The sequence below is a fragment of the Gymnoscopelus microlampas genome (assembly GCF_963454915.1).
Source record: "Gymnoscopelus microlampas genome assembly, contig: SCAFFOLD_114, whole genome shotgun sequence".
NCBI classification, from domain to species: Eukaryota; Metazoa; Chordata; class Actinopteri; order Myctophiformes; family Myctophidae; genus Gymnoscopelus; species Gymnoscopelus microlampas.
This window is the reverse complement of record NW_028155745.1, coordinates 38,214-53,007: the sequence shown is the minus strand read 5'-3', so window position 1 is coordinate 53,007 and position 14,794 is coordinate 38,214. Positions and strand designations below refer to the sequence as shown.

Here is a 14,794-nt window from a genome sequence, read left to right as displayed (position 1 = left end):
TCAAAAGTTATAGGCCAAAGAGTGAATCGGCCTGTTTTTTTATTTTTTAACTTGATTTTGTTAGGCTAGAAATCATCTAAAGAAGCCTCGTGCAAAAATGTGCCCCTTTTATCCACTTCGTAACGGTTAAAAAATGGCCTTAAGCCACTGGACTATATGGGGGTCCTTTGAAATGAAAAGGTTCTGAGGACCACTGTGTCCTAGATAGCTCCGGAGCCCAGCGGAGAATCTCTGCGTGAGCGATGAGAGCGGAAGCGCTCTAGCGGCGGAGAGTTATGGCCGTGGGCTGCGGCCAGAGGTCATCCTGGAATTGGTTACAGTTGGGGTCCCCCCGGATTTTGGGCGACGCCGCAATCTGGATCCCCGTCAAGGGGTTGACGCACCAACACTCGCCCCGCTGGCCGTGAGTGGACATGTTGCACTGGAGAGGGAGAGAGAGAGAGAGAGAGAGAGAGAGAGAGAGAGAGACAGAGAGAGAGAGAGAGAGAGAGAGAGAGAGAGAGAGAGAGAGAGAGAGAGAGAGAGAGAGAGAGAGAGAGAGAGAGAGAGAGAGAGACAGAGTAAAAGAGAGTAATACATACACAAACAAGAGAGGCTGGAAAATACTGGGAGGGGAGAAAAAATTCGTGGAGGGAATTTGTGGAGGGGGGGGGGGTCTTAAATGATGCATGAAGTACAGTGGGGCATCATTACATATCGTCACTGTCGAGCAGAAACCTTGTATGTCCAAAAATGTCACATTTCAAGAAATGAAAGAAAAAAAAGGATCCAGTATTATTTATTCACACGCTCTTAATACTTTTCAGTGGATCAATAGTCTTAAAACCTATAGACACACTTACGGTTAACATTTTAACTGTCCAAACATTTCAAAAAAGTAGTGAAAATAGCTGATCTACTGGTTCACGACGCGTCGCGATGTGACTCGTGGTGAGATAGTAAATCTGATATTTCCGATTTTCATGATGATGTAGGGCGTGAATTTATGACAAGAATAAAAGTTGAAATATGGAGATACCAGGTTTCTGCCCGACATGCGACCATGATAATAATATGTTGGGTACAAGTGTGTCTGTATGTGTGTGTGTGCGTCTATCAGGGGCGCGGGGGGGGCGCAATTATTGGACGAGATTGAAGGCTGGGACGGAGGGGTGGGGCAATGTCCGCCCAATAACAGCCCATGGTCAGGTCATACCCCCACCCCACCCACGACAGGCACATTTGCACATGCAACACACACACACACACACACACACACACACACACACACACACACACACACACACACACACACACACACACACACACACACACACACACACACACACACACACACACACACAGAGCGAGGCATGCCAGTGGACACACAGTGGCCCCCCTGCCGAGAACCCCCTCTTCCATCGGCCCCCTTAAAAAAATGAGGTCATAATTGAAGCGGACACCGATTATGCCGCGCGTACGGGGGGCTAAGAGATGGGGGGGTGGGGGGGGGGGGGGTAGAGAAAAGAATGAAGAGTTTATGGGGGGGGGGGGGGGGTGGGGGGGGGGGGGGGGTTTTAGTCTTTCCATTTTCTTCCTTCGATGAGGAAGAACAAAAAGAAGTGACAGTTACGGTAATTACCCCGGCGAGGGAAGGCGGGATTCATGAATGTTATGGAAGGTACAGTGTGCTGTGCCCTGTGGGAACTGAGTCTCCTGGAACCACAACAATGCTGTTGTTTGTGTGAGAGCGCCGATGAAAAGGCCTGGGACCAGTGGTTGTGCCGGAAGAAGTACTCAGGTTTTCTTGTTTTTACTTAAGTAAAAGTAGCGATACCAATGTATCGTTGCTGTCGTGGACAGAAAACCTCTTATCTCCATATTTAAATGAACGCCCTACTTGATAACACTGACAGCGTCACCACAAAAGTATCCAAAATAGCAGATCTACAAGCTCGAAACGCGACGCGAAGCGATGTGTTGTGAGCTTGTCGATCTGCTATTTTTGAATTTGAATCCTGAAATGTAACAGTTTTTGGACATATGAGGTTTCCACCTGACAGAGACGATATACAATGTAGAAATACTCTATTACAAGTAAGTGTCTTGTATTACTTCAGTAAAAAAGTACAGTACAAAGGCATTGGCATCAAAGTATAGTTACCAGAGGAAAAGTACCAAACCTTTTTTTCAGAATAAAAAAGAAAAATGCTGAGGTATAAAATAGGGCTTAATTAGTTTAATGTATGTTATGTAATAGTAATCGAAATCTGCAAAGTAACTAAACTCGTCAAATAACTTTAGTGGAGTGAAAAGTACAATATTTGCCTCTGAGATGTAGTGCAGTAGAAGTATTAACTATTTGAGTAAATATACCACTACCACTGGCCATGACAACGATGAGGAGGAGGATGAAGGTGGTTACAGACCCTACTGTATGAAATCAGGATGAATTTAAGCTGTTCTGTTGTTGTTGATGTTGTTTTTGTTTGTTTCGTTTTTCCTTTCCTCCGCCAGTGGGATCGGGAGGGGTTTTGTTTTCACCCCGTTCCAGTTTACTTGTTATATCCGCCCAGCTGAAGGCATGGGGGTGATTTCGTCCCCGTCTGTGTGCCTGTCCGTGTTTTGTTCCAGGGACCCCCAGAAGCAAAGATTTTCGTTAAAAATGTTCGCTTTGAAATAATATATATATTCAATTTGCACACATTTTCAACATTTTTCAAATCTACAAGCTTGTATATCTGCTATTTTTGAATAGCCAAAGTGTGCCTGTCCGTGGCTAATCTCACAGACCACTACACCAGTGGTTCTCAAAGTGGGGTCCTAAAGACCCTCAGCGTTCTTTGAGAGGGTTCCAAAATAATGGATCCTTATACAAGTCTGTAACTCTGAGACTCAAATATTTCTAGAACTCTGCGGGTTCTAGAAATGGAAAAGGTAGAACCACTGCACTATAGACCAATCAGCGTCAAATTGCTTGTACACGCTGCCAGCAAGGCCAAGGGACTCAATCCCAGAATATTTGTCTCATCGGGTCATCGATAACTATGTTTTTTATTGTGAATACATAACGTCAGAGCCACACTCCCTCCAGGCTATGGCCAGTCTGGAGTCATACTTGGAGGCCATGCAGTCTGGAGCTTGTGGAACTCATACAGATTTGAAAAAGACTGACGTCATATCTCACCCAGCCTGGTGGAGATATGCACTCCACTGAGCGCCTCCTTTTTTTAGGGTGCCATAGCATTCACTTTGAGAAAACCCTGAACTATAGAGAACGTTCGGCCAGATTGTATAAACCAGTTGAATTTTCACTTTAAAATGTTTTGTAGTGCGGCTTTTAATTTTTTTTTTTTTTCTACCTCTATTTGGATAGTATAGTGGAGAATAGGGATGTCCGATATTATCGGCCTCCCGATATTATCGGCCGATATTAGCATAAAAATTGATATCGGGAAAATATCGGTATCGGTTTTTGAAAAAAACATTTTTTTTTTTTTTTTTTTTTTTGCTTTATAAATAAGTTACAGGAGTTCTTACTGTATATGGTGTGTGTGATATGAAATTTGAGCTTACCCTAATCACAATAATCCCCGCATATATCGGTATCGGTAATTAAGAGTTGGACAATATCGGTATATCGGTTATCGGTAAAAAAGCCAATATCGGACAACCCTAGTGGAGAATGACAGGAAACAGGAGAAAGATGGGGAGTGACATGCAGGAAAGGTCACCAGGCATGGGAATCGAACCGGCATTAGTATGTGGTATGCGCATCAAACCGGCATCGAACCGGCACCAGTATGTGGTATGCGCCTTGACCACTAGGCCATCAGAACCCCTATACTGGCTACTTACGCTACTTTTCCATGACACTCTTTGTCTGAAAATGTTCAAGGGTCAAGGTCCTTGGGAGGGTTCCTTGAGGGGGTTCCAAATGGACCCTATACAGGTATGTACAGTTAGGAACCAATTGTGCACTCTCGGAGTTACGGGGTCCTTTTGAAATCGAAACATTTGAGAACCAATGTAGCCTGGCCCCTATCCTTGGGGGGTTCCAGGCGGTCCCCAGCAAAAAGTGTTAATATAGCATCACAATGATTTTACCTTTTATACTTTGGCTATTCAAAAATAGCAGATATACAAGCTCATAGCGCGGCACCGAGTGCCGCGCTATGAGCTTGTATATCTGTTTTTGAAAAGTCGTATTTTTTTTGTTGTTAAATATTTTGAATATTTCATTTTTTTAAGCGAATATGAACTAAAATCTTTGCTCATGGGGGTCCCTGGAACACCATATTTTAGATGGGGGTCCGCGGCCAAATACATAATCATTTTGGGGGTCCTTGACATGAAAAAAGTTTGAGTTTGTAGAGGAGGGAAAAAGAGCGGTCCAAGTATGGTCAAGTTCACCAAAGTAGATGATTTAAGTGGTTAACACTGCCTGCCTGACCCCATGCTCTGATTTCTATAGACTAGCATCGTTCCAAACTTTTCTATGTCCCATTTGGGAGCTGTATGGTTTTTCTGCGCTGCGCAGACGTTTTCCCATGAACTCTGGTTCTCTCTCCGCAAACACGTTTTTTATTGCCTTGTAACCCCGGGCTGCGACACTGTTGCCTCACTTAAGATGACAACATCGCCCCATCTAAGTGTGTATTATGTTGAGGAAGTTGGGGTGGGGGTTTTAGGGGGGGGGGGGGGGTGGAGGGGGGTGCTGTGCAGTTGTTGGGGTGGGGGTTGTTGTAGGGGGCAGTGTTGCCTCACCCATAATGATGACGTTACCCCCGCATTCCTGCCGTGTGTGTGTGTGTGTGTGTGTGTGTGTGTGTGTGTGTGTGTGTGTGTGTGTGTGTGTGTGTGTGTGTGTGTGTGTGTGTGTGTGCGTGTGTGTGTCCATATGGCCCCACGAGGATAGTGAAACCAGAACAAATGGACCGTGTAGGGACATTGTTCCATACCCCATGAGGGATATAGTCATTTTAATGCTTGTAAAAAAAAAAGTTACAATAAAAATTATGAAAACAATTAGGTAGGCGTTAGGCATTTAGGGGTTAGGTTCAAGGGTAGGATGAGGTGTTAAGTTTAAGGTCAGTTTAAGTGTATTATTGCATGGGGATTTCAAAGCTGTAATACGCAACTTTTATACAGTACCTGAATACGGAAGAATACCACTATAATCCAAGAAGCACGTCCGCACTTGGCAAAGGGGAGATATGGGCTTCAGACAGAACTACACAGGTCTAATTTCTCACAGGAAGATTATAGGAAGACCACCTCCAACCACCGCAGATGTACTAGTAGTTATGTTCTGTTAATTGGTTCAATTACATTTGTATTCATTAAAATAAGTTTTGGATTAAAGCCTTAAGGTCCTTACACACCGGGGCGATTTTTTTCATGCGAATAATATGTTTTTTTTAAAAACCTTATAAAGTCAATGCAAGCTTACATGGAGCGAAAAAGCGTTTTTTAATTATTCGGAACAAGTCCGAATTTTGTGTATATTCGCATATTCGCCGGTGTGTAACCGCCTTTAAGGTTAGGTTGTGTTTAGGATTGGGCCAGCAAAAAATGGCCTTTTTAACCCATTCAATCCAGGAACGCATCTGTGTCACAGTTTTTTTGAAAACGTACAGTATGTTGCTATAATTTCTGTGGTGCTTAAACTTTTTCATGTCAAGGACCTTCCCAAAATGATATGTATCCCCCCCCCCCCCCCCCCCTGAAGCAAAGATTTGAGTTACAAACGTTCGCTTTACAAATATATATATATTCAAAGATTTGCACACATTTTCAGGATTTTTTCCCCTTCAAAAACGGTGCCAAAAACGGTCCGGACCGTTTTTGAGAATCCATGCGGGGAGGGCCATAAACGGTCCGGACCGTTCTTGGCCCAATTTCTTTTTTATATGTGGGGTGCTCTAACAAAACTTTGGGATCATCCACTGAGTCTCTGAGAAGGAGAGGCCGGATGTGGATCCATGTCAAAAAATCCTTCCGGTCGGCCGCTCCAATGTTAACTCCTTGACTAAAAGCTTAATATCTCCATTTCTTTTTAACGTGGTGGAAGTGAGCCGTTTTCGATCGGCGATCACTCTGCAATGGAGGATCGCGTTAGAAATATTATTGTTCCAGGCGTTAGTCGGGACCCTCCGCCGTCTCGCACGCACGATCTGTTTACATGCACTTCCGCGTCGGGGCTTCGACAGCACGAAACATATCAATGTAAGTGGATGGAAGATATGCAGGCACTGAACGTACCCTATTTTAATAAACCTCTGGCACCCGATGTGTAACAACCACCCATTGCCCTGTGCCCAGCACCACCACCACCACAGCTCACCTGTTTAAGGTTGTAGTATCCCAGTCTGTCACAGTTGGGAAAGTAGAGCTCATACAGGTTCTCCACCGGACCTCTGTTATCCGGGAAGGTCATCTTGGATATTTCCTCCAGGACCTTGTCCAGCTCCTGCTGACAGGAACTCTGAAAGGATGGAAGCACATAGAAGTAATACTAAGTACAAATACCAGTGGTGGAAAAAAGTACCCGAATATTTTACTTAAGTAAAAGTATCAATACTGCAATGTAATAGTACTACAATTAAAATTCCGGTGTTCAAAAGTAAAAGTACTGAAATATTTGAAAATAGCCGATCTACAAGCTCACAACGCGTCGCATCGCGACGCGTTGTGAGCTTGTAGATCGGCTATTTTCAAATAGCCTATGTATAAAATAGGACTAAAGGGGTTAATGTATGTTTCATAATGTAATAATTTACATCTGCAAAGTAGTAATTAAAGTTTTCAAATAAATGTAGTGGAGTAAAAGTACAATATTTGGATCCAAGATGTAGTGGAGTAGAAGTAAAAGTATTGGAGAGTGGAAATACCTCAATTTTACTTAAGTACAGTACTTAAGTAAATGTACTTTCCACCAAATACTACACCTGAAACCCGTGGTGCTCACAAGTTTTCCCGTCAAGGAGCCACACATTAATATGTATTTGGCTGCGGACCCCCACCTCAAAATATATTGTGCCAGGGACCCCCAAGAGAGAAGTACATATCAAGAAAAAATGTAAATTATACAAAATATGATCAAATGTGCAAATATGGAGTGAAAACAGACTTACAGTACACAATACAATAAAATAAATAAAAAAAGAAAACTATTTACACACAAGGTGTGTAAGAAGAAAGACAAAAAACACACAGTCATGTCTTTCATTTAGGATTTTGGGCATGACATTAAAAGCGAAAGTTTACCAAAATATTCAAAAATTGTGAAAATAGCCGACCTACAATCGCTGTTAGCGTACAGATCGGACGATTTAGCTTTATTTTCACCATTTTTTTCCACCGTACAATGAAGTTTGTAGGTCTTTGAGAGGTTAAAAAGTGTCACAAAATACAGAAGCTTTCTCTGAGGTGCACCTTTGCAAAGAGAGAGAGAGGTCATGCAGTGTGACTGATGTTAATCTGCTGGAGGTGGGCATGAGTGCCTGGACTGTGTAACTCACCAGGTGGTCACGGCCACACGCACACACGCACACACACACACACACACACACACACACACACACACACACACACACACACACACACACACACACACACACACACACACACACACACACACACACACACACACACACACACACACACACACACACACACACACACACCAGGGTTGCATTCATTATAAGCGACTTTGGGCTTGTTTTTCTGTAACACCGCTTCTAAATATTGCTTAGTTGAAGGTTGCGTTTTTTGGGGGTGCGTTTCTAAAGTGCAGTTGCTTATTTGAACATTCCTAAATGTTGTTTAAACCAGTGCGTGGTTCTCAAACATTTTCATGTCAAGGACCTCCAAATTAATATGTAATTGCCCACGTATCAGAAAATATTTTGTTCCAGGGATCCCCCGTATCAGATTTGTGTCAAAAATATTTCAAATCTTTCATCTTTTTACCAAGATTTTTTGGAAAATAGCAGATCTACAAGCTCACAACGCGGTGCATCGCGATGCGTTGTGAGCTTGTAGATCGGCTATTTTCAAAAAGCCAATGTACATGTGCTAGTCGCTTCTTTTGGGCTTGTCTTCATAGACCTGGTTACTTATTTCTATTGCAAATTCTGGCAACATTGACAGACACACACACACACACACACACACACACACACACACACACACACACACACACACACACACACACACACACACACACACACACACACACACACACACACACACACACACACACACACACACACACACACACACACACACAGAGAGAGAGAGAGACTCATGGACGCACAGGCACACACAAATACTGCTCACTCTCTCCTCTTTCACTGACGCACACCCACGCAGTCACACATGCATGCACGCATTCACAGGCTACTGATTCACAACGCCTCGAGCTGCGAGGCGTTGGGAGCTTGTAGATCTGCTATTTTTGGCTAAAGTTCTCCTCAGAAAAGGTATGACGAAGTGGTTAATGTAAAAAACAAATCATATCACACAAAGATTTGGCGGACCCCCTGTAGTAACTATGAGGACCCCCTAGGGGTCCCGGACCCCTTGTTGAAGACCCCTGCTCTAACTTATTCATGTCAAAGACCCCAAATTGATTAGGTCTATGTATTTGACTGCGGACCCCCATATGAAAATGTTTTGTGCCAGGAACCCCCCAGAAGAGAAGATTTTTTTTCATGTTAAAAAATAGCAGATGTACAAGCTCGCAGTACGGCACAAAGTGACCCGCTGCAAGCTTGTACATCTGCTATTTTTGAATAGGCAAGGCGAAAATCTAAAATGACACAATCCCCTTTTTTTTTTAAAGAAACAACGTAGTGTATCATTCCACACACAGACTGGCTGGCTAGCTATTATGGCAGAGATTGAGCAGAATCTCTCTCTCACACACACACACACACACACACACACACACACACACACACACACACACACACACACACACACACACACACACACACACACACACACACACACACACACACACACACACACACACACACACACACACACACACACACACACACACACACACAGCTAGGGTATCAGGCTGCCAGTGGGGGGATCAAAGGGGTCCGAGCCTTCTGATTAGTTGGCTGCAGATGAGAGAGCAGGGCAGAGGAGAAGGCAGGCTCTGCCATGGACCTTATCACACATCACACAATATCCATGAAAAGGCCTCTCTCTCTCTCTCTCTCTCTTTCATACCGTTTCTCTTTCACATCGTGCTCTCTCTCTATCACACACACACACACACACACACACACACCCACACCCACACACACACACACACACACACACACACACACACACACACACACACACAGTTCACAGTCTACATGTGCACAGAAAAACACTGATATTACTCTTGACAAAAAAAAACATACGCGCACATACAGGACACACAAAAATACACAAAATTAGCTTACAGCATGCACTCACACCCATATATACAGTGCAGTACACACACACACACACACACACACACACACACACACACACACACACACACACACACACACACACACACACACACACACACACACACACACACACACACACACACACACACACACACACACACACATACACACACACACACACACACAGGAAGTGCTCTGTTAAAAGTAAAAGGCCTGTATTCAAAATTTTACTTGAGCGAAACAGTACTGGCGTCACAATTATACTTAAAAGTACACAAATAAAAGTACTCAATGTTCTTTTTAAATGTTCAGACTTTCTAAAATAGCAGCTCACAATGTTCACAACGCTATCGGCAATTCTTTTGCAGAACAGGGACGCTATAAGTAAATAAATCTTCAAGTTCATGGTTTTCTCGAGATTCAGACAGATATACGACTTTAATCTGCATTTCTCATTCTCTATACTATAAACGGCTCAAACATGGAAAGAGTTGCAGAACACTAGTATCTTGGCATCTGGCTCGATGACAATTTTACTTTCAAATACCACATCAAGAACGGTGTTGGGAAATGATGACAAAAGACTGGCTTCTTATACAGGAGTAAAACCAGCTTGTCTTTGATTTGTAGGAAGAGGATTGTTGGAGCAACTTTGCTATCAGTTCTGGATTATGGAGATATAATTTACAGACATGCTTCTGCCTCCACCCTAAAGCCTGGTTTATACTCAATCATACTATAAATTAAAAGCGTATTACGCCCCTAGACTGTGTTTATCACTCAGCTCTAAGATGTATTACTGGTGATAGTCACATATTCACCACTGTATTCTATATCGTTGTTGTCGGGCAGAAACCTGCTATCTCCATATTCTAAACGTTTGTGTTTTTTGGTAAATTAACGCCCTACTTGATCATACTACAGCGTCACACAAAAGTATCAAAAGTAGCAGATCCACAAGCTCGAAACACGGCGCGAAGTGACACGTTTTGAGCTTGTAGATCTGCTACTTTTGCTATTTTTGAATTTCAATCCTGACAAGTAACAGTTTTGGACATATGAGGTTTCTACCGGACAGAGATGATGTGATAAGATCGGGTGGTTCTTCTCTGGCCGAGAGACGCAATAATCGTTGGTATGTGTACCGGGTCAGACAATTACCATCGTATATCACATCTATTGTATGTTATATGAAGGAACAGCGGTCCAGTTTTAACTGGCTCCTGGCAGTGATTATCTGGCTGGTTCTTCAGGTGCCTGGTGCCAGGTCTGATCTTGGAAAGACTGCTTTTAGTAAAAAAAAAAATCTCGTACAGCAGACTCTGTCGCAATAATTCTGTTATGTTGATTTGTATGATTGTATTTCCACAGATATTGTTGATCTCATACTGATCTCATTTTAAATTTTGTTGATGTTTGATTTTTAACTGATTTAATTTGTTGATCTTGTATTCACCCTCAATGGTTTCTCAGAGGATATTAAAGGTTGAATTAATACATTTATGTAGTATATAGTTATGTGTAGTATATGTGTTATACCTGGTCAAGATATAAATCCGAATTATCCTTTATTTCTTGCTTCTTTATTTTATGTGCTAAAATTTAGATTTTTGAGACCTTTTTCACCATATAGCCTAGAGGTGAAGAAGGATCGCTGACAGCACCATTTGACCTATTGCTTTTTATTGCATTAGAGAACTTGTATTGAGGGTAATATAACACGATTACAGACATTTCACATTCCACCAGAATCTGCTTTGTTTGTGTTCATGTGCTAAATGTGAATTTTAGACCTGTTTTGCCATGCAATGTGAGTGAATTGAATCACTACCTCTGATTTCTCGCTCTACCAAAGTTCAATGTTGCTTTAAGCACTTAAACCCTATATACTTGGTTAACCGGAGTCCCCCAGGGCTCTATACTCGGTAGGCATCATCCTTTTACCCCTCTACACCAAATATCTTTGCTGAAAATAGCCGATTTACAAGTTTGACGTGTTGTTAGCTTTGGAGACTACTACTATTTTCACCTAAACTTCTCCCCAGAATGGGGACATGTGGTTAAACTAACAAACACTTTGAATTTTACTGAGTAAGCCATCGCTAAAAGCAAACGAACAAACAAGCAACAGCAACAAAACAGCGCAGTGGATTCTGCATCAACCACCCAATATGCTTGACTGGCCTTCCCCCGGGTCCATCCTTTTTCCCCTCCTTTTTTCCCCCTACACCACATCTCTTCGCCCAATCTACAATCTACAGGCTCACATGACACAGTATGCTTGGCCCCCTCCTTTTCCCCCTCGACACCAAATCCGTTTTGCAGAAAATAGCCGATGTACAAGCTCGTACTGCGATGCGTCGCAAGCTCGATCGCGTGCGAGCGATCAGCTATTTTTACGTGCATTGTTCACCAATTAGGACATTCCGCGAATAGGGACGCTTGTCGCCATAGGGTTCATGTGACTAAAAGTGTACTGTAGATACAAGCTGCCTGCTTCTCATTGTTCCCCTTAAGTGACCTTTGACCATTGCCGCATTTCAAACCAATGACGTATTTATGAAACAAAAAAAAAACGATATGGTGGCGTCTTCATCATCAAGCCCATAAAGACATGCATGGAATGTGTCACCAACACACTGACGACACCCCCAGCAGCATTATGTTGATTCTACGACCACACACAACGCAACGCGTCCATGCTTGACACTATAGCCGTCTGAAGCCCCCCTGCCCCCCCCCAGCCCACCCCCCCCCCACCCCTTTTGTTGTCTCTATAGGTCTTGTTAATTGTTTTGCACCCCTCTTGTTGTATGTTTTGTTGTTTTGCCATGAGAGAGTGAGTTAAATGGGGGAGAAAATGTGGGCATGTATATCATTGTTCCTCAGGTCGGAAAAATATTTCCACGGGGGCCTCCACCCTCCTCAGCCCCACGCCCCTCCCCCTACTGAAGGGGGCCCACGCTCATTTGCATGACGAAGGGGAAAAAAAGAGGGATATCTGTGTTTGTACGTCATCCCACACGAAATCAAATCAATTCCTGGAAAAAGACTATTCGAAAAACAAAAAAATACCTCTGTTTTGTTTTTCGATTAATCTTTTTCCAAGAATTGATTTGATTTTGTCTGGCCGGCGCGTTTACCACCGCGAACGAGTGAATGAGGACGGGAGGGGTGTAAAATCTATCCAGAATTGGATTAAACGGGCGATGCACATTCCACCGTTGACAGCAAAACAATGGCACATGTTTTTTTTTATGGAGAAGCTCCATGTGACCAATTATTACAGTAGGTTTATTCAGCCTATTTATGTGTACAGTACAGTTCATTCAACGAGCAAAACATGCTCCGCGGGTTCAACTAATTTGAAGCCTTTTGATTTTCATAACTAGAGTGGAAATGTGTCAACGACCAAAATGAACGAAAGACTTGTTGAAGAAGAATAAAATGCACACACCCTCATATTGTCGCTGTCGGGCAGAAACCTCTTATGTCCATATTCTAACTTTTTGTGTTTCTTTTTCGTAAATGGACGCCCTACTTGATCATACGTGCGTGCGTGCGTGCGTGCGTGTGAATTCTACTGAACAATATCAGGCCCATCGGTTAGATTTTCCAGGAGATACTACTGTAAGTGACTTGTAATTACATCCTACTGATATAACATTAAAGTGTGCGTGTTTTGTGTGACCGCAGGCACGTTGGATCACAAACAAACTAACAAACAAACTCCAAAGTCAGAGGAAGTTTTGAGTGACTTGCTTATTGATTATAGATTGCCTATTAAAATTGTTCACAGTAAAATCCTATGTGTTCATTTATCCAGTAGTACCTCCATCCGGTTACATGCATACACTCTCAGTTAACACTGAGTATTTGGCAATTGCATTCCAGCATTTATTGATCTTTGTAAAAAAGCGTGTGTGTGTGTGTGTGTGTGTGTGTGCGCGCGCGCGCGTTTGTGTGCGTACAGCACAGTGTGTTTGGGTGAGCGTCCAGACGAGGGCACCAATGTACCAGGGAGGTGAACAACATGCAAACATAAGACATTGACCCCTGCATTCACTTCTCACGCCACCATGTCAAAACATCAGTGATGCAACTCACGCGCACACGCACACACACACACACACACACACACACACACACACACACACACACACACACACACACACACACACACACACACACACACACGCGCACACACACACACAAACACACTCAACATTCTCCTGCGTTCTGCCATGTGACTGTAGGGCTCTCCATTATTATCAGCAGAGGTGTCGCTAGTAACAGTGTAATGGGAGACACCACAACCCTGCAGAGGTGCAGAGTAGACACAGTAAAATCTCAGAGCCCAAAGTTACGGTTCTCAACCTTTTCTGGATCAGGGGGGCCCACTTGAATATCTCCAAAAGTGTTTGTGGCCTAACAGTGTTGATTTCGTCGACTAAAACTATGATGAAAAATGTTTGTCGACAACCTTTTTTCACTGACGAAAACTCAATAAAAACTAGGCTATGATGACTGAAACTAAGACTAAATATATTGACAATTTCGTCAACAAATAAAAACTAGACTAAAATGTTAGTGAGGGGTGAGTGGAGAAGAGATCCAGTAGAACTAAAAGACAAGTCATTTTATGGTCGGTTAAGCCAGCTGAAAATAGCAGATCTTACAAGCTCGCGAGGCGTTGTGAGCTTGTAGATCGGCTATTTTCAGCATGCAACCGAGTGTAAAATCAGCCATTAAGACGCCATCAAGGCACCGCCAAAATACATTATAGTCGACTAAATCAACCGTAGATTTAGTCGACTGTAATCTTATGATATTCCGTCGACTGAAACTAGACAAGAACTAAAACCTTTCAGATGACTAAAATATGACTAAAACGAAATGGAATTTTATTCAAAAGACTATGACTAAAACTAAATCAAAATTTGCACTCAAAATCAACATTATGGCCTATCTAAGTGGTCAGATGGGGTGGGCCACGCGCATTTTTCAAAGCGTGTTCATTTTCTACGAGCTCAATACGTGTAGCTTCGCGCCCGCATTTCGAGCTGGCGTATCTGCTACTTTTGGTGCTTGTGTGACGCTGTAGTATGATCAAGTAGTAGGGCGTTCATTTAATTAGAATATATGGAGATAAGAGGTAGAGGTAGTGTTTTGGTACTGACCTGGGGCACTGGTCTGGGGGGGGTTCCTGGCTTCATCCTGGCCTGGCGATTGATCTCTTCTCGATCCACTGCAATCTTCTTGGGCCACAGCCTGGTGTTAACGGGTCTCCTGGGCGGACCCTCAGTGCCGTGCACCTCTACGGGGCGGCGCGCACACACAAACAAACACAC

The 14,794-nt window shown here is 43.1% G+C and overlaps 1 protein-coding gene across 1 annotated transcript in view; it reads right to left on the bottom strand.

Annotated features, from left to right (window-relative positions):
* Positions 1-259: 259 nt before the first annotated feature.
* Positions 260-14,794, bottom strand: part of LOC311041296 (insulin-like growth factor-binding protein 2-B) — a gene marked incomplete at both ends in the record, with an annotated part of 37,463 nt that continues 22,928 nt past the window's right edge. The window contains 3 exons of the mRNA XM_084086203.1: positions 260-397; positions 6,326-6,466; positions 14,624-14,760. Coding sequence (XP_083942329.1) covers positions 260-397; positions 6,326-6,466; positions 14,624-14,760 — 416 coding nt within the window. The remainder of the gene's footprint in view (positions 398-6,325; positions 6,467-14,623; positions 14,761-14,794) is intronic.